Consider the following 26184-nt stretch of genomic DNA (forward strand, 5'->3'; position numbering starts at 1 on the left):
ATCCCCCCAATCTACAAAAGTGGAGACAAATTTGACCCCATTAACTGCCGTGGGATATGCGTCAACAGAAACCTTGGGGAAATCCTCTGCATTATCATCAACAGCAGACTTGTACATTTCCTCAGCGAAAACAATGTACTGAGCAAATGTCAAATTGGCGTTTTTCCAAATTACCGTACGTCAGACCACGTATTCACCCTGCACACCCTAATTGACAAACAAACAAACCAAAACAAAGGCAAAGTCTTCTCATGCTTTGCTTATTTCAAAAAAGCTTTTGACTCAATTTGGCATGAGGGCATGCTATACAAATTGATGGAAAGTGGTGTTGGTGGAAAAACATACAACATTATAAAATGTATGTACACGAACAATAAGTGTGCAGTTAAAATAGGCAAAAAACACACACATTTCTTTCCACAGGGCTGGGGTTTGAGACAGGAATGCAGCTTAAGCCCCAACCTCTTCAACATATATTGGCGAGGGCACTAGAACAGTCTGCAGCAGCCGGCCTCACCCAACTAGAATCTGAAGTCAAATGTCTACTGTTTGCTGATGATCTGGTGCTTCTGTCCCCAACCAAGGAGGGCCTACAGCACCACCTAGATCTTCTGCACAGATTCTGTCAGACTTGGGCCCTGACAGTAAATCTCAGTAAGACAAAAATAATGGTGTTCCAAAAAAGGTCCAGTTGCCAGGACCACAAATACAAATTCCATCTAGACACCGTTCCCCTAGAGCACACAAAAAACTATACATACCTCGACCTAAACATCAGCGCCACAGGTAACTTCCACAAAGCTGTGATTGATCTGAGAGACAAGGCAAGAAGGGCCTTGTATATCATCAAAAGGAACATAATATTCGACATACCAATTAGGATCTGGCTAAAAATACATGAATCAGTTATAGAACCCATTGCCCTTTATGGTTGTGAGGTCAGGGGTCCAGTCACCAACCAAGAATTCACAAAATGGGACAAATACCGAATTGAGACTCTGCATTCTGCAAAAATATCTTCTGTGTACATTGTAAACACCAAATAATGCATGCAGAGCAGAATTAGGCCGATACTCTCTAATTTTCAAAATCTAGAAAAGCGCTGTTAAATTCTACAACCACCTAAAAGGTAACGATTCCCACACCTTCCATAACAAAGCCATCACCTACAGAGAAATGAACCTGGAGAAGAGCCCCGAAGCAAGCTGGCCCTGGGGCTGTTCACAAACACAAACAGACCACACAGAGCCCCAGGACAGCAACACAATTAGACCCAACCAAATCATGAGAAAACAAGAAGATAATTACTTGACACATTGGAAAGTATTTACAAAAAAACAGAGAGTGCACAGTGGCAGAATACCTGACCCAAATTTAAGGAAATCTTTGACTATGTACAGACTCAGTGAGCATGGCCTTGCTATTGAGAAAGGCAGCCAAAGCCTATCTTCTTTTGAGAGCCAGGTCTGACTATATGCACACTGCCCACAAAATGAGGTGGAAACTAAGCTGCACTTCCTAACCTCCTGCCAAATGTATGACCATTTTAGAGACACATATTTCCTTCAGATTACATACCCACAAAGAATTCCAAAACAAATGTCATTTTGATATACCACAGAGTGCAATCACAGCAGCAAGATTTGTGACTGGTTGCCACAAGAAAAGTTCAACCAGTGGGGGAGGGAGAGAGGGAGAGAGGGTGAGAGTTACAAAAGGAGGGTGAGAGAGAGAGAGTTACAAAAGGAGGGTGAGAGAGAGACAAAAGGATGGTGAGGGAGTTACAAAAGGAGGGTGAGAGAGTTACAAACGGAGGGTGAGAGAGTTACAAAAGGAGGGTGAGAGAGAGACAAAAGGAGGGTGAGAGAGAGACTAAAGTAGGGTGACAGATTCAGTGCTTTGGCAGTGAGGAGGATGGATTCAATGACCCACTTCCTCATTATCACACTCCACATCCATCCATCCAAAGAGTGCACAGTGTGTGTGACAGATAGTGTGTGCATGTGATCATCCATACGTCGCCCGATCATCCCAATGACATATTCCTTTTGACCCAGGGTCAGTAGTTATCACACAAGGAGGCCGTCCTGAAGTAATCACCTCCATACTGAAGCTGTGTATTGATGTCTGCCACGGTGTGTGTGTGATGAAGCCACAAAGCCAAAGATCCCTCAGTTCCCCTCTATCCTCCAGAGATGATGAGAGCCCAGTGGGAATGGACCGTACTGTCACCCAATGAAGATTTACAGTTAGCAGCGGGCTATTCGCAATCGATTTGAGTCCACACGCACACACAAACACATCCTAGACGGTTATAAGAGGACGGTGATAAAGCAGGCTGATAAAGTGTGTGAGTGTGTGTGTGTGTGCCTACATTTGTGCATTTACTGTGTGTGAGTGTCTTCTGAAATACAGAAGTATCTAGACATGATCACAGTAGATAGTAAACCTCAGAGACAGATAGCGTGTCGCCATACGTAGCCAGAGACTGAGACTGTGATTTATACTCCAATGAAACACATGACACATTATCACACACATAAAACTAGTGGTTGGAAAGAAGAAACTCCAGTAGTCATGAATAAAGACTGCTACACACACACCACGTCTACCTACATGTATAACTATATCATTATAAGATCAGGAGGTTTACCTGTGACAAGTCCAGGAAAAACTCTGGCCTATATCTATACATTATACTGTATAATGTACTAACAGGCCTAGAGGGACAGAGAGAAGGATTGAGAGGGAGGGAGATAAATGGAGAGATGGTGAACAGGAGAGAATTAACTGGAGATGAAGTGAGGGTGGAGAGAGTAGAGGGAGTCCTGTCCGGAAGGTGTGCTTATCAAGCTGCCTTATACTGCAGAAACAGGAGCTTGTTCGGGACAAGGCTTACTGGCTCCTGCCCTATGGGCCGTTGTGGCTCGGACAAGGCTTACTGGCTCCTGCCCTATGGGCCGTTGTGGCTCGGACAAGGCTTACTGGCTCCTGCCCTATGGGCCGTTGTGGCTCGGACAAGGCTTACTGGCTCCTGCCCTATGGGCCGTTGTGGCTCGGACAAGGCTTACTGGCTTCTGCCCTATGGGCCGTTGTGGCTCGGACAAGGCTTACTGGCTCCTGCCCTATGGGCCGTTGTGGCTCGGACAAGGCTTACTGGCTCCTGCCCTATGGGCCGTTGTGGCTCGGACAAGGCTTACTGGCTTCTGCCCTATGGGCCGTTGTGGCTCGGACAAGGCTTACTGGCTCCTGCCCTATGGGCCGTTGTGGCTCGGACAAGGCTTACTGGCTCCTGCCCTATGGGCCGTTGTGGCTCGGACAAGGCTTACTGGCTTCTGCCCTATGGGCCGTTGTGGCTCGGACAAGGCTTACTGGCTTCTGCCCTATGGGCCGTTGTGGCTCGGACAAGGCTTACTGGCTCCTGCCCTATGGGCCGTTGTGGCTCGGACAAGGCTTACTGGCGCCTGCCCTATGGGCCGTTGTGGCTCGGACAAGGCTTACTGGCTCCTGCCCTATGGGCCGTTGTGGCTCGGACAAGGCTTACTGGCTCCTGCCCTATGGGCCGTTGTGGCTCGGACAAGGCTTACTGGCTCCTGCCCTATGGGCCGTTGTGGCTCGGACAAGGCTTACTGGCTCCTGCCCTATGGGCCGTTGTGGCTCGGACAAGGCTTACTGGCTCCTGCCCTATGGGTCTTTCTTGCTCGGACAAGGCTCACTGGCTCTTACCCTATGGGCCGTTTTGGCTCCGGCAAGGCTTACTTACTGTACACAGGGTTGGGGAGTAACAAATTACATGACTTACTGTTTATTAGCTATGCATAGTCACTTTACCACTACCTACATCTACAAATTACCTCAACTAACCTGTACCCCCTGTATATAGCCTCATTGTTGTTATTTTATTGTTACTTTCTTTATTTGTATTTTTTTGGTTTATTTAGTAAATATTTTCTTAACTGTATTTTCTTAACTGTATTGTTGGTTAAGAGCTTGTAAGTAAGCATTTCACGGTAAGGTAAATTCCTGTCGGCGCATGTGACAAATACAATTTTATTTTATTTGATGTAATCTGTTACATGTAACTGATTACAAATAAAATGTAACTTTAATCCATTGCATTACCGGCTAAAATATTGTAATCAGAATACAGACACTTTAGAAAAACTAGATGATTACTTCTAGAGTTACTTTTAAATTCATAAAGGATTTTTGCGAAAAACAATACTTTATTACACTGTTCTGTTTTCTCAATGACATTCAAATCAACATTGAAAAAAGGCACAAGTTTAAGTTTGTTCCATCTGAGCGAGTCTGACCACAAGTCAGAGACCACTATTGTATGTAGCTGAGGAATGCTAAACTCCGTCCTCTTATATCAAGGCAGAGTGTAACGGCTGTCATATTCTTGCTCCACCTCGGACGAGGAGAAGCGAGAAGGATCGGACCAATATGCGGAGTGGTTAGTGCTCATGATGATTTATTATAACGAACACTGAAATACAAAACAAATAAACGAAGTGCAGAAACCTATACAGTACCGTGTGGTGAAAACACTAACACGGAAACAAACACCCACAAAACACACGTGAAACCCGGCTGCCTTAGTATGATTCTCAATCAGGGACAACGATTGACAGCTGCCTCTGATTGAGAATCATACCAGGCCGAACACAAAAAGCCGAAATAGAAAATCACACATAGACAAACCCACCCAACTCACGCCCTGACCAACTAAATAAATACAAGACAAAGGAAAACAGGTCAGGAACGTGACACAGAGTTTAGTTTTGATAACTAGTTGCGCGATTTGCAAGCAACAACATTGAGTAACCATCAGTCGATACTTGTAAAAATGCAGGAAAAAGTCTGTGATAGTATTCGATCAAACTTTTTAGTAAAAGTATGAATTTCAGCACCCCGCGGAAAGACTGCAGATTTACAAGACAAACATAGGTACAGGTAAGCATTTTAAGAATTACAATTTTTACAAGTATCGACTGATGGTGACTCAATGTTGTTGCTAGCAAATCAAGCGACCAGTTATCAAAACTCAAATCCGCCTCGATATAAGAGAACAGAGTTGCACGTTCCTCAGCTAACCACTATGATGACACACTAAATGCGTTTGATGGATTGCGGAAAAAGAGCAGTAATATGTTTTGTAGGTTACAGTGCAAGCTAAATTATGTCTTCCAATGGTGCGACTGCTGTAAGCATTAAATATTATACAACCAACTTGAAAAAACGCTTGGAGGTAAGGATGCCAGCAGTGGTGTAGCCTACGGGCGATACGTATATAATTTAGTTCTATATTTGATATCTACATAGGAATGATGTGAATCACACTGCTGATCTCTCAATTATTTGCACCTTATGGATTGTGGTTGTTATGGATGGCTGTTGACAAATGCATAGTTGTATTTTAACCCAATAATTGTTAAATTGAATAAGTGTAGGCTAAGCTGCCGATCAATCATTGTTTAAGCGATCCGTGGACAGCAGTTGAAAAATGTGCTCTTGCAACAGATAAGCGTTTGAGGGAGTTCCTCCCTTGTAAATTCTTCCGTGGTATTGTGCTCCACACATACTGTCAAAAAACGAGTTTCATTTAAGAAGACCCCGAGTAGGGCTTTAATTTCTTGCCAATTTTTTTTACGTCTGAAGGCCATGACACATGCCTGAACTCGCACACTTTTGATAGACTTCAACAGCTGCAAATGATTGAGATATCAAAGTGTCACCCATAGAGATCCTATTAAATTAACAAAGTATTCTAATTCCTAATTCTATAGTGTCACCAACAAAAACACAAACAATAGGCTTATAGCAAATTCAATTCATTTTTCACATCACAAAAAATGCATTTTTCAGCGATGACATTCTATGAGAGCAGCATTTTTTTTCAACCATATTTTGAAGCAATGAGTCCAATCATTCCACCATGACTAAAACATAACTAAGCCATGTATTTAGAAATATAAATAATATTGTATGTCTCTGGGGTAGACTAAGAAGTCCTTTGTTTTTTGGGTTACGTTCAGGTAAAACAATTTGACTAATCTATATTTCCAAGTCCTATTCTTAAAGATCAAGGGGTATTTACAGTGCCTTCAGAAAATATTCACACCCCTTGACTTTTTCCACATTTTGTTGTGTTACAGGCTGAATTTAAAATGGATTCAATAAAACAAATATCACTGGCCTACACACAATACCCCATAATGTCAAAGTGAAATTATGTTTTAGAAATTTTAACAATTTAATCAAAAAGGAAAATTTGAAATGTCTTAAGTATAAGTCAATACGTATTCAACCCCTTTGCTATGGCAAGCCGAAATAAGTTAATAATTTGCTTAACAAGTCACATAATAAGTTGCATGGACTCACTCTGTGTGCAATAATAGTGTTTAACATGATTTTGGAATGACTACCTCATCTCTGTACCCTACACATACAATTATCTGTAAGGTCCCTCAGTCAAGCAGTGAATTTCTAACACAGATTCAACCACAAAGACCATGGAGGTTTTCTAATGCCTCTCTACTATTGGTAGATTGGTAAAAAATTTAAATAAAGCAGACATTGAATATCCCTTTGAGCATGGTGAAGTTATTAATTACATTTTGAATGGTGTGTCAAAACACCCAGTCACTACAAAGACACAGGCGTCCTTCCTAACTCAGTTGCCCGAAAGGAAGGAAACCGCTCAGGGATATCACCATGAGGCCAATGGTGACTTTTAAACAGTTACGGAGTTTAAATTGTCTGTGATAGGAGAAACTGAGGATGGATCAACAACATTGGGACACTGGGAGATTAATTCACCTTTCAGCAGGACAATAATCTAAAAGACTTGGCCAAATCTACACTGGAGTTGCTTACCAAGAAGACAGTGAATATTCCTTAGTGGCCGAGTTACAGTGTTGACTTAAATCTACTTGAAAATCTATGGTAAGACCTGAAAATGGTTGTTTAGCACTGATCAACAACCAATAGACAGAGCTTGAAGAATGTTGAAAAGAAAAATGGGTAAATGTAGCACAATCCAGGGGTTGAAAGCTCTTAGAGACTTACCCAGTAATACTCACAGCTGTAATCGCTGCCAAAGGTGATTCTAACATGTATTGTCTCAGGAGGTTGAATCTTTTTTTTTTATTCTCCAAATGTTCAAATTTTTCTTCCACTTTGACATTACAGAGTATTTTGTGTAGATCGTTGACAAAAAATGACAATTACAAACATTTTAATTCCACTTTGTAACACAACAAAATGTGGAAAAACTCAAGAGGTGTGAATACTTTCTAAAGGGACTGTAATTAATTGTAAGGACTGGAAATCTGATAGACTTTGATTTTTAATGTAAAACTATAGCCTAATCATTTTATTATCTGTATTGAAGTAGAAAGCAATGGGTTAGAAGCCTACATAACCCATAAAGTAAAATGCAGCATCCGTTTATGGCCAGCTATGTAAACTCTAACATTGATTTATGTTGCAATAATGTCGCTTCATTTGTTAATATATATTTTTGTTTTCTTCAAATGCCCCTTAAAGGGAAAGTTATCTGAAAGTAACTGAAAGTAATGAGATTACATTACTGAGTTTGGGTAATCCAAATGTTAAGTGACTGATAAAGAATGTGGGCAGGTAACTAGTAACCGTAACTGATTACATTAAGAAAGTAACCGACCCAACACTGTATATTCATATGATATGACTGTGAGAGACCACTCATGCAAACTGTTCCAACTTCTCTTTTGGAGATGAGCTGCCCTTTAATATGCAGGTGACTCCCTGGCAGGGAGCGAATCCCTCCCTATCTATTTTATCAGGCCTTTTGAGGTGTGGGCCTCCCTCCCTTTTTTCTGAATGTCATCATGTTTGTCATGGAAGGATCAGAGGGATCAGGGCTATTAGAAATGACTGACATTTGGCGATTTCAGCTCCATTTGAAGAAACATATTTTAAACCAGAGTCCCAACTACATCATGGCGATACGGAAGGCTAGATACATTTTCTTTGAAAATATTACATATTAGGAGGTTTCATCTCTTGTTTCTATCTATCTAAATTAGATGGAATAGATAAAGCGTATAAGATTAAGCCAAGCAATCCATATGTGGTTTCTTAGGCATACTGAGGCGTTTTGTACCAGTGATCAAGACATAATGGTTATCAGTTACTAACTTAAGATATGAATTGATTACTAGATATTTCTCATTGCATCTACTCAGTGATTTTTAATGTAATGTGTTAGCCTTTCTTGTTGCTGTGTAATGATATTCATTATATGAATCGTATACTATATCAGTTTTCAGTTGCTGTATTGTAACGATTCTCGTGGGCTGAAGGAAGAGTGGACCAAGGTGCAGCGTTTAAAGTGTTCATAATTTAATCCAAATCGAACAAAAACAACAAACAGGAGAACGAAAGTGAAACAGTCCTGTCTGGTGCAGATACAAAAACAGAAAACAACTACCCATAAAACACAGGTGGGAAAAGGCTACCTAAGTATGGTTCTCAATCAGTGACAACGATAGACAGCTGCCTCTGATTGAGAATCACACCCGGCCAAACACATAGAAATAGACAACCACGTCCTGACCATCCAAAATAGAGACATAAAAAGGATCACTAAGGTGTGACATGTATTCAACACAATCGACACAAAGATGCAAGATCCATGCAATCCATCACACATTTTTGATATAACTGTTTTATTCTGTGCTTATATACATTACATGTGGACACCTGCTTGTCGAATATCTCATTACAAAATCATCTGCATTAATATGGAGTTGGTTCCCCCTTTGCTGCTATAACAGCCTCCACTCTTCTGGAAAGGCTTTCCACTAGATGTTGAAACATTACTGTGTGGACTTGCTTCCAGTCAGCCACAAGAGCATTGGTGAGGTCGGACACTGATGTTGGTCGATTAGGACTGGCTCGCAGTTGGCGTTCCAATTCAATTCAAATAAAATCCAATTTTATTTGTCACGTGCCGAATACAACAGGTGTAGTAGACCTTACAGTGAAATTCTTACTTACAACCCCTTAACCAGCAATGCAGTTTAAAGAAAAATACCTAAATAAATTAAGAAATGAAAGTATCAAATAATTAAAGAGCAGCAGTAAAATAACAATAGTGAGGCTATATACCGTCTTTCGGATGGGACGTAAAACCGGTGTCCTGACTCTCTGTGGTCACTAAAGATCCCGGTGTTGTGGCTGTATTCCCAATCTGGCCTTCATACCATCATTGCCACCTACTCATCCCCAGTTTACAATCGGCTCATTTATCCCCCTCCTCTCCCATGTTGTAAAGGTCGTCCACCTCCTCTCCCATGTTGTAACGGTCGTCCACCTCCTCTCCCATGTAACTATTCCCCAGGTCGTTGCTGTAAATGAGAATGCGTTCTAAGTCAACTTACCTGGTAAAATAAGGGTAAAATATATATATTTTTTTATAAAATAAATACAGGGGGTACCGGTACAGAGTCAATGTACGGGGGCACCGGTAGGTCGAGGTCATTTAGGTAATATGTACATGTAGGTGGAGTTATTGAAGTGACTATGCATAGATAATAATAGAGAGTAGCAGTGGTGTAAAGAGGGGGAGAGGGGCAGTGCAAATAGTCTGGGAAGCAATTTAATTAGATGTTCAGGAGTCTTATGGCTTGGGGGTAGAAGCTGTTTAGAAGCCTCTTGGACCTAGACTTGGCGCTCCGGTACCGCTTGCCATGCGGTAGCAGAGATAACAGTCTATGACTAGGGTGGCTGGAGTCTTTGACAATTTTTAGGGCCTTCCTCTGACACCACCTGGTATAGCGGTTCTGGGTGGCAGGAAGCTTGGCCACAGTGATGTACTGGGCCGTACGCATTACCCTCTGTAGTGCCTTGCGGTTGGAGGCTGAGCAGTTGCCATACCAGGCAGTTATGCAACCAGTCAGGATGCTCTCAGTGGTGCAGCTGTAGAACCTTTTGAGGATATTTTATTTTTTTATCACGTTTCAGGTAAGACCCAAATGCAGACTGTGTCGAAGTAACAATGTTTATTACAGAAACAGGGGCAGGCAAACGACAGGTCAAGGCAGGCAGGGGTTGATGATCCAGGGTAGTGGGGCAAAGGTACAGGACGGCAGGCAGGCTCAGGGTCAGGGCGGGCAGAAAAGGTCAAACTCGTGAAAAACAGGAACAATCAAGAGACAGGAACAACGCTGGTAGGCTTGACGAAACAAAACGAACTGGCAACAGACAAACTGAGAACACAGGTATAAATACACAGGGGATAATATGGAAGATGGGCGACACATGGAGGGGGGTGGAGACAGGCACAAAGACAGGTGAAACAGATCAGGGCGTGACAATTGTATTTATTTAACCTTCATTTAAACAGGTAGGCTAGTTGAGAACAAGTTATCATTTACAACTGCGACCTGGCCAAGATAAAGCAAAAGCAGTTCGACACATACAACAACAGAGTTACACATGGAATAAACAAACATACAGTCAATAATACAGTAGAAAAATAAGTCTATATACAGTGTGTGCAAATGAGGTAGGATACGGGAGGTAAGGCAATAAATAGGCCATGGTGGCGAAGTGATTACAATATAGCAATTAAATACTGGAATGGTAGATGTGCAGAAGATGAATGAGCAAGTAGAGATACTGGGGTGCAAAGGAACAAGATAAATAAATAAATACAGTATGGGGATGTGGTAGTTGGATGGGCTTTTTACAGATGGGCTATGTACAGGTGCAGTGATCTGTGAGCTGCTCTGACAGCCGATGCTTCAAGCTAGTGAGGGAGACATGCCAAGTGTTGGCTGGAGTGGTGTAAAGCTCGCGACCATTGGACTCTGGAAACACGTTCTCTGAAGTGATAAATCACCTTTGGGGAGAACCAGAAGCCATGGATTACAGGCAACATCCGCACTGAGCTAAAAGTTAGTGCTACCGCTTTAAAGGAGCGGGACTCTAACCCGGAAGCTTATAAGAAATACCTCCTATTTCCTTCGACAAACCATCAAACAGGCAAAGCATCAATACAGGACTAAGATCGAATTGTACTACACCGGCTCCGACTCTCGTCGGATGTGGCAGGGCTTGCAAACTATTACAGACTACAAAGGAAGCACTGCCGAGAGCTGCCCAGTGACACAAGCCTACCAGAGGAGCTAAATGACTTCCATGCTCGCTTCGAGGCAAGTAAAACTAAACATGCATGCCAGTATCAGCTGTTCCAGAAGACTTAGTGATCACGTTCTCCGCAGCCGATGTCAGTAAGATCTGTAAACAGGTCAACATTCACAAGGCTGCAGGGCCAGGAGGATTACCAGGACGTGTACTCCGAGCATGCGCTGACCAACTGGCAATTGTCTTCACTGACATTTTCAACGTCTCCCTGTCCGAGCCTGTAATACCAACATGTTTCAAGCAGACCACCATAGTCCCTGTGCCCAAGAACACTAAGCTAACCTGCCTAAATGACTACGGACCCGTAGCACTCACGTCTGTAGCCATGAAGTGCTTTGAAATGTTGGTCATGGCTCACATCAAAACCATTATCCCAGAAATCCTAGACCCACTCCAATTTGCATACCGCCCCAACAGATCCACAGATGATGCAATCTCAATTGCACTCCACACTGCCCTTTCACATCTGGACAAAAGGAACACCTATGTGAGAATGCTATTCATTGACTACAGCTTAGCTAAGGAACTGCATCTGGTTCGAATCCAGGCTGAATTACATCCAGCGGATTGGGAGTCCCATAGAGCAGCACACAATTGGCCCAACATCGTCAGGGTTTGGCCGGAGTAGGCCGTCATTGTAAATAAGAATTTGTTCTTAACCGACTTGCCTAGTTAAATAAAGGTGAAATAAAAATAAAGAAATAAAAAATTGAGCATGGTGATCTTAGGCTTGTGTGGGGCTGCTCAGCCATGGAAAACCATTTAATGAAGCTCCAGACGAACAGTTGTGCTTCCAGAAGCAGTTTGGACAGTCCCGTTCTGTGAGCTTGTGTGGCCTGCCACTTCGCAGCTGAGCCGTTGTTGCTCCTCAACGTTTCCACTTCACAATAACAGCACTTACAGTTGCCCGGGGAAGCTCTAGCAGGGCAGAAATTTGACTAACTCACTTGTTGGAAAGGTGGCATCCTATGACAGTGCCATGTTGAAAGTCCCTGAGCTCTTCAGTATGGGCCATTCTACTGCTAATGTTTGTCTATGGAGATTGCATGGATGTGTGTTAAATTTTATACACCTGTCAGCAATGGGTGTGGCTGAAATAGCTGAATCCACAAAATTAAAGGGGTGTTCACATACTTTTGGCATGTTGTGGATGTTATTATTTTCGTGTTCACCTGGAAATACACTATAGAGAAATGCTGAGGACGTTATGTAACTACTACTGTTTTTGTATGCCATACACCCACGACACATACAGTACCAACATACAGTACATTTCTCACAGAAGATTACTACCCATGAAAGTTATGCCTATGGATTTATTTACATAATGTGTGAAAAGATGGGTAAATGCCGTATCTAGCAGATAAACTATCTGAACAAGAGGAATCAATAAGAGCTGCATTAATGGAGAGAGAGATAGAGAGAGAGACACACACAGAGAGATCTACCTCACTTGCTTTGGCAATGTTAACACGTTTCCCATGCCAATAAAGCCCCTTGAATTGAATTGAATTGAGAGACACACAGAGAGAGACACACAGAGAGACACACTGGACAGAACACACATGAGAGAGATTTTTCTTTGAAAGCTTACTGGTTAGAGTCCCTGAGCCAACTAGGTGAAAAATCTGTCAATGTGACCCTGAGCAAAGCACTTAACCCTAATTGCTCCTGTAAGTCGCTCTGGATATTACTAAATTGGAAATGTGTGTGATGTTTTTCAGCTCAGATGCTCTGAGGGCAGTTCCTTTCTGAGACAAAAGATTAGTCTCATCAGCCCACAGACATCACTAGCGGACAAGGAGACCATAGATAGATTAGTTCTCCCTGTGCTCAGACAATATGACACTGACCAGCGCCTCTCTTTTTCTCTTTCTCTCTCTCTTTGTCTACTGTGCTACCCCTCTCACCCTCTCTCTTTCTTTCTTCTACTGTGCTACCCATCTCTCTCTCTCTTTCTTTCTACCGTGCTATCCCTCTCACCCTCTTTCTCTCTCTCTTTTTCTACCGTGCTATCCCTCTCACCCTCTTTCTCTCTCTTTCTACCGTGCTATCCCTCTCACCCTCTTTCTCTCTCTTTCTACCGTGCTATCCCTCTCACCCTCTCTCTCTCTCTTTCTTTCTACCGTGCTATCCCTCTCACCCTCATTCTCTCTCTCTTTTTCTACTGTGCTATCCCTCTCACCCTCTTTCTCTCTCTTTCTACTGTGCTATCCCTCTCACCCTCTCTCTCTTTTTTCTACTGTGCTACCCCTCTCTCTCTCTTTCTACCGTGCTATCCCTCTCACCCTCTTTCTCTCTCTCTTTTTCTACTGTGCTATCCCTCTCACCCTCTTTCTCTCTCTCTCTTTCTACCGTGCTATCCCTCTCATCCTCTTTCTCTCTCTCTCTTTCTACCGTGCTATCCCTCTCACCCTCTTTCTCTCGCTCTCTTTTTCTACCATGCTATCCCTCTCAAACCTCTCTTTCTCTCTCTCTCTCTTTCTACCGTGCTATCCCTCTCTAACCTCTTTCTCTCTCTCTCTCTTTCTACTGTGCTACCCCGTTCACCCTTTCTCTCTCTCTTTCTACCGTGCTATCCCTCTCACCCTCTTTCTCTCTCTCTCTCTCTCTCTCTCTCTCTTTCTACCACGCCAGCTCTTTCACTCCCTCTGTTTCTCTCCGGCTACACTTGACTATTGGGACTTCAATCCCTTAATCATACGTACACTAAACCAGGATTACATGTTAAATAACTCACACATCTACAATTGATCTGAGATAAAGCAGAAGTCTTTTATTAGCACACTCCATCTCAGCAGATGGATAATAGATCTGTTAACCTCTTTACAAAAAAACTTAAGAGTCACTTCCTTGTATCTGTCTTACCTCTGTCGACCTCAGACAAAAGTAAATACAAAGTCCCCTGGTAATTAGCCCTCATCACTGGGTGTTAGTTATAGTGTGTGTGTGTGTGTGTGTGTGTGTGTGTGTGTGTGTGTGTGTGTGTGTGTGTGTGTGTGTGTGTGTGTGTGTGTGTGTGTGTGTGTGTGTGTGTGTGTGTGTGTGTGTGTGTGTGTGTGTGTGTGTGTGCATACGTGCATGTCTCATCTCTCTGATCCCCTTTCCCTTCAGGGTGGGAGTTTTAATTGCCCTCTCACTAACTTTTAATAAGCGATTTAAGAACACACACATTAAGCAGCTCTCAATTCTCTCCCCAAGGCGAGTATTTGATAAACCAGATGACAGCTCTGGGAATACTGTCACAGCGCTGTGGCGTAACTCTGTAATCCACCAGAGCTGCTCATTTTCTGATTTACACACTCACACACCCAGATGCATGCACTAACACACCCAGATGCATGCACTCACACACCCAGATGCACACACACACACACACACACACACACACACACACACACACACACACACACACACACACACACACACACACACACACACACACACACACACACACACACACACACACACACACACAAACTAGTAGAGGCTGGTGGGAGGAGCTATGAGAGGAAGGGGTCATTGTAATTTCCATATGTTTGATGTGTTTGATACCGTTCCATGAATTCCATTCCAACCATTACAATGAGCCCGTCCTCCTATAGCGCCTCCCAGCGTCTCCGCTGACATACACACACACACACACACACACACACACACACACACACACACACACACACACACACACACACACACACACACACACACACACACATACACACACATACACACACACCAGACCTCTCATCTCGGGAGAGATTTCTGATATCATCTGAAGTGTGTGTGAATGTGTGTGGGACAGTATTTGTACTTTTACAGTCTAAAGACATCATGTTGCTAACTCTATTCTTCTGTCCTAGTCTGCAAGCTGATAGGGGTTTGTATTGCACGGTACCCCTGCATTCTGAGAGAGTGGCTTATAATTATCTCCACTGTACATGGTGGATACAGAGATCAATGGAACTACAGTACTCTCCTCATTTAAAAGGGAAGACAGACCGCTGTTTGTTTTAGCAACCGGGCGGACTGGGATTTCTGATCTCGTCTCAAGTGTGTGTGTGCGTGTTTTGTGGTTGTGTGTGTTGTGTGTGTGAGTGTGTACATCTACCCGACCGAGCAGAGGGCTTGATAAAGAGTGCAGGTCACTGTGGAAGGCAGCGCTGTCCGTGCCACTACCTGTTCAGAATCAATAAAAAGCAGGGGGCCTCAGAGGATCTGTCAGTGCTCCTGCCAACTCAGGGTGAGGTAGAGAGAGTGTTTGTGCGCGTGTGTCTGTGTCTGTGTATGTGTGTCTGCGCGCATGCATGTGTGTGCGTGCGGACATGTTGACTCCCAAGGTTGTGTGTAGTTATGAAGAGGTCAGGACTGTACGTGTGATAGGTAAACACTCTGGTCTCTCTACTAAAGGGCTGCAGGGAGAATACAAAGCACCCAACAGCAGGGGAACTGGATGGTCAATCAGAAAATAGAGGGAGAGAAATGGAGGCAAAGGACATTTCCAAGACGTAGAGATAGAGAGACAAAGGAAGGTCACAGAGAGAAAAGAGAAAAGGGCAGGAAAAGAGAGAAATGGTTTCATTGTTGTGGCTCAGACGGTTGATAATAGCAGGGTGGGTTGATTGAGTGAATCATCACTGGAGTGTTTGGGAGCGAACGCTGTAATTTAGTTTCGAGTGATTATCATTCACACAAAGACCTGATCTCACTCCTCTGTCTCGCACAAAGAGGAGCCAGACAGACTCACTCTGAAAGGGACATTTTCACAGCCTCTGATGATGAATGAATGCGGTAATTGAAGCTTAATAGAAATTATAGTTTCATATTTCATTTAGATTTCTCCGTTAACTCATGTCAGATGAGGGATCATACAGTCGTCAAATGCTCGTAGAGTTGCAAGAATTAGAGGATCTCAGTAGCTCTCAGCAAGCGTGTTGTGCACGTGCTCGACTAAAGAGCTGTAGAGGTAAAGTAAACTTTTTTGGGTGACCTGCTGTAGCTTGAGACTGACTCGGTGTGCGTATGTGCGTGTGTGCGTGCGTTGGTGCGTGCGTGCGTGGCACAGACTGAGGCTGATGTACTTTAAGCTACAGTGTATGTCAGACACCTCACACACACACACGCACACAGTTACGGGCTGTACACAGTCTACGCAACGTATCCTTCTGAGGTTAGTTTGCATAACTCTCTAAGTAGTTCTACATACTTTTGTGCAGCTGCAGTTTTGGAAAGTGGCACAAACGGAGATTGGTAGCTCCATATGCGTAGATTTTGAAATCACTGTGGAGAGCTCTTTAGTCTCTCCATCTTGTAGCCTATGTATGAGTCATGTAGATGTCTTGCTCCAGGGATTCAGTTTTTCTATTATTATAAATTCTTAGCTTCAATACATATTCCAAGTGGAAAAATAATAAGTCCATTTGTCCCACCAAGTTCCATCCTGACCCCCCTCTCTCGTCTCGCTCTCCACCAGGAGAGCTGCTGCTGTCAGGTAAAATCTCCGGCCACACTGTGAACGGAGGCTGGACATCCTGGAGCTCCTGGTCTCAGTGCAGTAGGGACTGCAGCCGAGGGATACGTAGCCGTAAACGGACCTGTACCTCCCCTGAACCACGCCATGGAGGACAGACCTGCCTGGGACCTGCTCAGGAGTACCAGGAGTGTAATGTCACACCCTGCCCAGGTGAGATATAGAGATACACGAGTGAACATACAGGTAACTGCAAAAATAAAAGCAACACCAACATAGTGTCTTAATAGTGTTGGGCCACCACGAACCAGAACAGCATCAATGCACCTTGGCATCAATTCTACAAGTGTCTGGAACTCTATTGGAGGGATGTAACACCATTCTTCCACGAGAAATTCCTTAATTTGGTGTTTTGTTGATGCTTGTGGAAAACGCTGTCATATGCAATGCTCCAGAATCTCCCATAAGTCTTCAACTGGGTTAAGATCTGGTGACTGATACACACGCGCACACACACACACCATTTAACAGTAGAACCACCGGGTATAGACTATCCCCCTTCAAGCTACTTTTAGTTCATTACATCCTGTCACCAAAAAGTACATTCGTAATACTTAGCAGGACAGTAAAATGGTCCAATTCACACACTTATCAAGAGAACTGTAACGGATTTCCTCCTCCTCTTCGGATGAAAGCAAGGATTCGACCAAAATGCAGCGTTTGAATATGACATAATGATTTATTAAACAAGACGAAGACGAAACGAAATACACTTGATAAACTACAAAACAAATAAACGATGTAGACAGACCTGGACACGAACTTACATATAACGTGAAGAACACATGAATAGGAAACAGACTACATACAAAACGAACGAACGAACGATACCGAAAGAGTCCCGTGTGGCGCGACAAACACTGACACAGGAGACAACCACCCACAACAAACAATGTGAAAACACCTACCTTAATATGGCTCTCAATCAGAGGAAATGAAAACCACCTGCCTCTAATTGAGAGCCATATCAGGTCACCCTTTAACCAACATAGAAACACAAAACATAGACTGCCCACCCAAACTCACGTCCTGACCAACTAACACATACAAAACTAACAGAAAACAGGTCAGGAACGTGACATAACCCCACCCCCCTTAAGGTGCGAACTCCGGGCGCACCAGCACAAAGTCTAGGGGAGGGTCTGGGTGGGCATCTGACCACGGTGGTGGCTCAGGCTCTGGGCGAGGTCCCCACCCCACCATAGTCAATCCCAGCTTACGTCTCCCCCTTAGAATGACCACCCTCATAATACACCCACTTAATTTTAATGGTAACCTTAAGATAAGAGGCAGCACCGGGACAAGGGGCAGCACCGGGATAGAGAGATAGCTCAAGACAGAGAGGTAGGTCAGGATAGAGAGGTAGCTCAGGATAGAGGGGCAACTCCGGACTGAAGGGCAGCTCCGGACAGAGAGACAGCTCTGGACTGAGGGGCAGTTCTGGATTAATGACAGCTCCGGGCTGAGGGGCTGCTCATGGCTGGCTGACGGCTCTGGACGCTCATGGCTGGCTGACGGCTCTGGACGCTCATGGCTGGCTGACGGCTCTGGACGCTCATGGCTGGCTGACGGCTCTGGACGCTCATGGCTGGCTGACGGCTCTGGACGCTCATGGCTCGCTGGCGGCTCTGGCAGATCCTGTCTGGTTGGCGGCTCCGGCAGATCCTGTCTGGTTGGCGGCTCTGGCAGATCCTGACTGACGAATGTCTCTAGCGGCCCCTGACTGACTAACGGCTCTGACGGCTCGGGACAGATGGGCGGCTCTAATGGCTCGGGACAGACGGATGGCTCAGACGGCACTGGGCAGACGGATGGCTCAGATGGCGCTGGGGAGACGGATGGCTCAGATGGCGCTGGGAAGACGGATGGCTCAGATGGCGCTGGGGAGACGGATGGCTCAGATGGCACTGGGCAGACAGATGGCTCTGGCCGGATGAGGCGCACTGTAGGCCTGGTGCGTGGTGCCGGAACTGGAGGCACCGGGATAAGGACCCGCACCTTCAGGCTAGTGCGGGGAGCAGGGACAGGGCACACTGACCTCTCGAAGCGCACTATAGGCCTGGTGCGTGGTACCGGCACTGGTGGTACCGGGCTAAGGGCACGCACCTCAGGGCGAGTGCGGGGAGAAGGAACAGTGCGTACAGGGCTCTGGAGACGCACAGGTGGCTTAGTGCGTGGTGCCGGAACTGGAGGCACTGGGCTGGAGACACGCACCATAGGGAGAGTGCGTGGAGGAAGAACAGGGCTCTGGAAACGCACTGGAAGCCTGGTGCGTGGTGTAGGCACTGGTGGTACTGGGCTGGGGCGGGAAGGTGGCGCCGGAAATACCGGACCGTGTAGGCGTACTGGCTCCCTTGAGCACTGAGCCTGCCCAACCTTACCTGGTTGTATGCTCCCCATCGCCTGACCAGTGCGGGGAGGTGGAATAACCCGCACCGGGCTATGTAGGCGAACCGGGGACACCATGCGTAAGGCTGGTGCCATGTAAGCCGGCCCGAGGAGACGTACTGGTGGCCAGATATGCTTCATGACATCCGGCTCAATACTCAATCTAGCCCTACCAGTGCGGGGAGGTGGAAAAACCCGCACCGGGCTATGAACACGTACAGGAGACACCGTGCGCTCTACTGCGTAACACGGTGTCTGCCCGTAATAAATGTCACAAGGAAACGATGAGCGGATAAGAGGCATTCCGTAATTTCGATTAAAACATTAATGAGTGAGCGACGACGGACGTAGTCAATATAACTACGTGTTCAGCACTTTTGAAATGTACAGGGACAGAATGCAGAACATGGGCTGCTCTTACAGTATTTTCCCTGTACACCAAGTCAGAACCATAGGATAAAAGGGGCATATACGCAGACAATGAAACATCATAGTATTAGATGACATTTCTCAAAAACAGGTTATAGGCTACATGTGCAGCACCACCGAGTCAGAACAGTAACGCTAGGTGAAATTAAGAGGTGAAAATAGGCCAAATTGTTAGGGTGAGGCACATGGGCTACTAACAGCTTACTACACAACATACACTTAGTATTACTTTCTTAGCTACAACACACATACCTCCCTTGCATATTACATGATTTATGCAGCATTCAAGACATTTTTGGACTCACCTTGAATTCTGGGCAAATTTTGTCATCAAACTTTATCATCAAAGTCTGGCATTTTCTGGATTTTATTTTATTTTATTTAACTTTTATTTAACTAGGCAAGTCAGTTAAGAACAAATTCTTATTTACATTGACGGCCTACCAAAAGGCAAAAGGCCTCCTGCGGGGACGGGGGCTGGGATAAAATATATATACAGCTAAGTCAGAAGTTTACATACACTAAGATTGGAGTCATTAAAACTCGTTTTTCAACCACGGCACAAATGTCTTGTTAACAAACTATAGTTTTGGCAAGTCGGTTAGGACATCTACTTTGTGCATGACACAAGTAATTTTTCCAACAACTGTTTACAGACAGATTATTTCACTTATAATTCACTGTATCACAATTCCAGTGGGTCAGAAGTTTATTTACGCTAAGTTGACTATGCCTTTAAACAGCTTGGGAAATTCCAGAAAATTATGTCATGGCTTTAGAATCTTCTGATAGACTAATTGACATCCTTTGATACAATTGGAGGTGTACCTGTGGATGTATTTCAAGGCCTACCTTCAAACTCAGTGCCTCTTAGCTTGACATCATGGGAAAATTAAAAGAAATCAGCCAAGACCTCAGAAAAAATATTGTAGACCTCCACAAGTCTGGTTCATCCTTGAGAGCAATTTCCAACGCCTGAAGGTACCACGTTCATCTGTACAAACAATAGTACGCTAGTATAAACACCATGGGACCATGCAGCCATCATACCGCTCAGGAAGGAGATGCGTTCTGTCTCCTAGAGATGAACGTACTTTGGTGCAAAAAGTGCAAATCAATCCCAGAACAACAGCAAAGTACCTTGTTAAGATGCTGGAGGAAACAGGTACAAAAGTATCTATATACACAGTAAAACAAGTCCTATATCGACATAACCTGAAAGGCCGCTCAGCAAGGAAGAAGCCACTGCTCCAAAACCGCCATAAAAAAGCCAGACTACGGTTTGCAACTGCACATGGGGACAAAGATCGTACTTTTTGGAGAATGTCCTCTGGTCTGATGAAACAAAAATAGGACTGTTCGGCCATAATGACCATCGTTATGTTTTGAGGAAAAAGGGGGAGGCTTGCTGTGCTCATGTTGTGGGGGTCCTTTGCTGCAGGAGGGACTGGTGCACTTCACAAAATAGATGGCCTCATGAGGGCGGAAAATGATGCGGATATATTGAAGCAACATCTCAAGACATCAGTCAGGAAGTTAAAGCTTGGCCGCAAATGGGTCTTCCAAATGGACATTGACCCCAAGCATACTTCCAAAGTTGTGGTAAAATGGATTATGGACAACAAAGTCAAGGTACTGGAGTGGCCATCACAAAGCCCTGCCCTCAATCCTGTAGAAAAATTGTGTGCAGACCTGAAAAAGCGTGTGCGAGCAAGGTGGCCTACAAACCTGACTCAGTTACACCTGCTCTGTCAGGAGGAATGGGCCATAATTCACCCAACTTATTGTGGGAAGCTTGTGGAAGGCTACCCAAAACATTTGACCCAAGTTAAACAATTTAAATTTGCTACCAAATACCAATTGAGTGTATGTAAACCTCTGACCCACTAGGAATGTGATGAAAGAAATAAAAGCTGAAATAAATAATTTTCTACTATTATTCTGACATTTCACATTCTTAAAATAAAGTGGTGATCCTAACTGATCCTAATAATAATACGTTTTGTTGTGTTATTTGTTTTGTCTTTTATGGTGGATTAAACTGAAATTGCAACCAATCACGGCCAACCTACGAAATCTATTTGACGATAGAATTCTCCCCCTACCCTCTATTGTCCAGCTACCTGCTAATAGCCATGATGGTGCTATACAATGTAACCATGTGTTTGAAAGAGTATTTTCCTGTAAGCAACAATTTGTTTACCTTCATTAGACAACTTTGTTTGAATATTTCTGTAATTCAGTGGTATTTATTCCCATTGTAATTTGTTATGGATCCGTAACTAAATTAACATCGGCATTTTGAAAGAGTATTTTTATCATTATTTTATTAAATAAGTCATAAAGATGCTGATGAAGAAATTCATTACTGTACAGTATATGCTTTTACATTTGGATAATAAAGCATTTAAAGCATTTTGAAGATATAAGCCTACGGCATTTGTTTATTAGGCTATAGCAGAACAGCATAATTGTCCGGACGCCCCTTGCTGTGCCTGGTGAGCAGTTGGTCATTCTGTTGTCAGAGCGGAATGGAAATGTCAGGGTGAACCGACGACCTGATGAACTCGCCAGGTATGTTGACTCTGCCTGTCGGAAGTGGAGTTCCAGAGCTCACAGGTGTGCCTGGCATGGATTGTGACTCCATCTCGTTCCTCACCCTCTTCAACGCGTCATTCTCCGCCTGACTCTCCACCAATGCCGCCTGGCTCTGGACAAATGCATCAGCTGTCGCCCCTATCTCTGCCCGCCGATAATGTTTATTTTTCTGCTGGTCTGCCTTCAATGACTTGATCGCGGTCTTCAAAGTTTGAATCTGATCCATGTGCACCTTCATCAGATGAGCAGAATGGTACTGCCCTGAGTCCCCATCGATTACAGCGGCCTATGATAGAAACTGTAGATCAATTAAGAATTAAAAGTGACTCCAATACACAAATACTGCATACAAAACACATTCGTGTTTTTGGTACACAATCATTTTTATATTTTACATTTTTATTTAACCTTTATTTAATTATCGATTTTGTTACATAGTATGCCGACACGTTTATAGACAGTATATATATATATGAAAGAAAATGCACTGAAACCAAAATACCTTTGTAACGATCGTCCTGGAAAGAAGGTGACCAAAACGCAGAGTGGTAAGTGTTCATTGAAATTTAATAAAATAACCTGAACACTGAAACAACAAAAACAACAAAGAGAGTGAACGAAACGAAACAGTTCTGTCTGGTGCAACAACACAAAACAGAAAACAACTACCCACAAAACCCATGTGGGCAAGAGCTACCTACAGTAAGTATGGTTCTCAATCAGAGACAACGATAGACAGCCGCCTCTGATTGAGGACCACACCCGGCTAACCAACAAAGAAATACAAAACATAGAACACAGAACATAGAATGCCCACCCCAACTCACGCCCTGAACAAACCAAAATAGAGACATAAAAAGGATCTCTAAGGTCAGGGCGTGACAACCTTTAGTTTTGGTGATCCTCTCAGCTCCGGCTCATTTTGAAGTCCTCTCGTGGTTACGGTCCTAACCCTGGAACGGGTAGCACCATAGAAAGAAGCTGGCTTGATGGAAACAATGTCCATTTTGTCTCACTCTTTGGTCACAAAGTAATTTTTTGCTGGTAGGGGGATGTTCACACCTACAGTAACTGGGCTATAAAGTGTCTATTGTCCTGCTAATCGGGCTACAAGTGTTTGAAAACCTGTTATCAAAATGCCACCAGCTGTCCATCAAATATAAACACATTATCTTGTTTACATCTAGTTTACATTCTTTATTGTAACCACAATGTCACAAACAATTTGTATCTACCTTTCCAATTACTTTTAGAGTTTGGGATTCATTTGATAAATATTATGGTGTTTCTATTCCAAGAAAAATGAAAAACCCTCTGCGTTTCCGTTAGGTTGGAATGGAAAATATGACGCTGTACAATGCGACAGTCGGGAGTACAGTACTGAGCTCTTTAGCTAAAGAATCCCCCTGTCGCGCGGGCACGCAGGAGACCGGGGTTCAATTCACTGACGGTGAGGAAGGAGTAGGCCGTCCTTGTAAATAAGAATTTGTTCTTAAACTGACTTGCAGTGTTAAATAAAGGTTACACTAAGAACATAACATGTCTACACCCTAATTGTATAATTGTAGTCTAACCAATGCCCAAACGGAGATTCAGTGAAAATAAAAATCTCATTGATTTATCAAGACCAGTTCCCATGCTTGTCTCAGAGCAACGCGAAACAGTGCTAAAATAGTTTAAAACTATTGCTTCTAGACATGGTAGCCCAAATGATGGGCAACTGGGCATTTTTATACATGGCCCTAAACATGATGGGATGTCAATTGCTTAATTAACTCAGGAACCACACCTGTGTGGAAGCAACTACTTTCAATATACTTAGTATCCCTCATTTACTCAAGTGTTTCCTTTATTTTGGCAGTTACCTGTACATACACATACACACGCACACACACGACTCTGTTTCCAGGTGTGAGACAGTACACACCTACTCTACATCCACACAACCCTATAATAATATGAATAATTATACTAATAAATTGCATTTGTAGAGTGCTTTTCATTTACACACAGAGTGAAAACAGGAAATCTTCAGTAATATGACATCCATGAGAAATTAATAAAGAAATAAAGAAATTAGAATAAATATCCTCATAATGAGTATAATGAAGCACAAAACTACACAATAGGAATGTGTTTAAGTCAGGAGGTGTGACGAAGACACAAATGTACAGCTGGAATCAGAGACACAATCCCCGCAGCGTGTAAGACTGTAATTACATTTCAGGGCAATTATACCGCTAGCTACGGGGAGCTGTGTGCGAGCGTGCACATGCACTCTTACATGCATTAACTTGTGCGTTTGTGTGCGAGTCTCAATCTCTGTTGTGAAAAGCCAAAGACAATGTGTCTGTTTCTCCAGTCTTCTACCTGAGGGAGAACTGAAAGGAAGCAATTGTAATTAAATTAGTGTTCATAGTGACGGTAGAAGGAAATGTGCTATCTAAATGGAAATCCTCCTGCTTAGCTTCTTAATTAAAGAGAACACATGGCATCACACACACACACACCACACACACGCACACACCAGACACAAACACACAACAAGGAGTTTGTTTCAAATCATTATTAATCAGTCTTATTTGAAAGGAGTGCAAAGTTAGCATCTCGCTAACAGCCCGACCAGTGTATGATAACACCTTCAACAACAGCTATACTGTATGTGCTGACACAGAACCAAAGCTGTGATTTTAGCTGTTAATTTATTCACTGGAGAGAGCCTGTCTGTCTTGTCATGAATGAGGCTATGAATGGGGAGCATTGAGATGCTGACCCACCAAATTCTCACTGATGCTCTTTGAGTTGATCGAAGATCCATCATCCCAGTTACCTTGAGGGTTTAGCTGCTAATGCTACGGTGCCTTCAGAAAGTATTCATACCACTTGACTTATTGCACAATTTGATGTGTTATAGCCTGAATTCAAAATGTATTAAATAGATGTCTCACCCATGTACACACAATACCCCATAATGACAAAGTGAAAACATGTTTTTAGAATTTTTGCTAATGTATTTCAAATGAAATACAGAAATATCTCATTTACATAAGTATTCACACCCCTGAGTCAATACGTTGTAGAAGCACCTTTAGCAGCAATTGTAACTGTGAGTCTTTCTGGGTAAGTTTCTAAGAGCTTTCCACACCTGGATTGTGCTACATTTTCCAATGTATTATTTTCTCAATTCTTCAAGCTCTGTCAAATTGGTTGTTGATCATTGTTAGACAAACATTTTCAGGTCTTCCAATATATTTTTAAGAAGATTTAAGTCAAAACAGTAACTCGGGAACATTCACTGTCTTCTTGGTAAGCAACTCCAGTGTAGATTAGGCCTTGTGTTTTAGGTTGTCTGGTGAAAAGCAGACTGAATCAGGTTTTCCTCTAGGATTGTGCCTGTGTTTAGCTCCATTCCGTTTATTTTTTATCCTGTAAAACTCCCAAGGCCTTAACGATTACAAGCATACCCATAACATGATGCAGCCACCACTATGCTTGAAAATATGGAGAGTGGTACTCAATAATGTGTTGTATTGGATTTGCCTGTATCTTTGTAGTGACTGCTGTATCTTTGTAGTGACTGGGTGTATTGATACACCATCCAAAGGGTAATTAATAACTTCAATAATCTCAAAGGGATATTCAATGTCATCTTTTTTTCTTCTTCCCATCTGCCAATACGTGCCCTTCTTTGCTAGGCATGCGAAAACCTCCCTGGTCTTTGTGGTTGAATCTGTGTTTGAAATTCACTGCTCAACTGAGGGATCGTACAGATTGTATGTGTGGGGTACAAGATGAGGTAGTCATTCAAAAATCATGTTGAACTATTATTGCACACTCAGTCCATGCAACTTATGTGACTTGTTAAGCCCTTTTTTAGTACTGAACTTATTTAGGCTTACCATAACAAAGGGGTTGAATACTCATAGACTCACGACAATTTCGCTTTTCTATCTTAATTCATTTGTAAACATTTAGAAAAACATAATTCTACTTTGACATTATGGAGTATTGTGTGTATGGCAGTGACAAAAAAAATCTAAATG

At 43.4% G+C, this 26184-nt stretch overlaps 1 protein-coding gene across 1 annotated transcript in view; it reads left to right on the plus strand.

Annotated features, from left to right (window-relative positions):
- The window catches only part of sema5a (sema domain, seven thrombospondin repeats (type 1 and type 1-like), transmembrane domain (TM) and short cytoplasmic domain, (semaphorin) 5A), a gene marked incomplete in the record, with an annotated part of 225206 nt that overhangs the window by 187209 nt on the left and 11813 nt on the right, over positions 1-26184 (plus strand). The window contains 1 exon segment of the mRNA XM_055881523.1: positions 16670-16879. Within this exon segment, the coding sequence (XP_055737498.1) occupies positions 16670-16879 (210 nt within the window).

The sequence above is a fragment of the Salvelinus fontinalis genome, chromosome 25 (assembly GCF_029448725.1).
Source record: "Salvelinus fontinalis isolate EN_2023a chromosome 25, ASM2944872v1, whole genome shotgun sequence".
NCBI lineage: Eukaryota > Metazoa > Chordata > Actinopteri > Salmoniformes > Salmonidae > Salvelinus > Salvelinus fontinalis.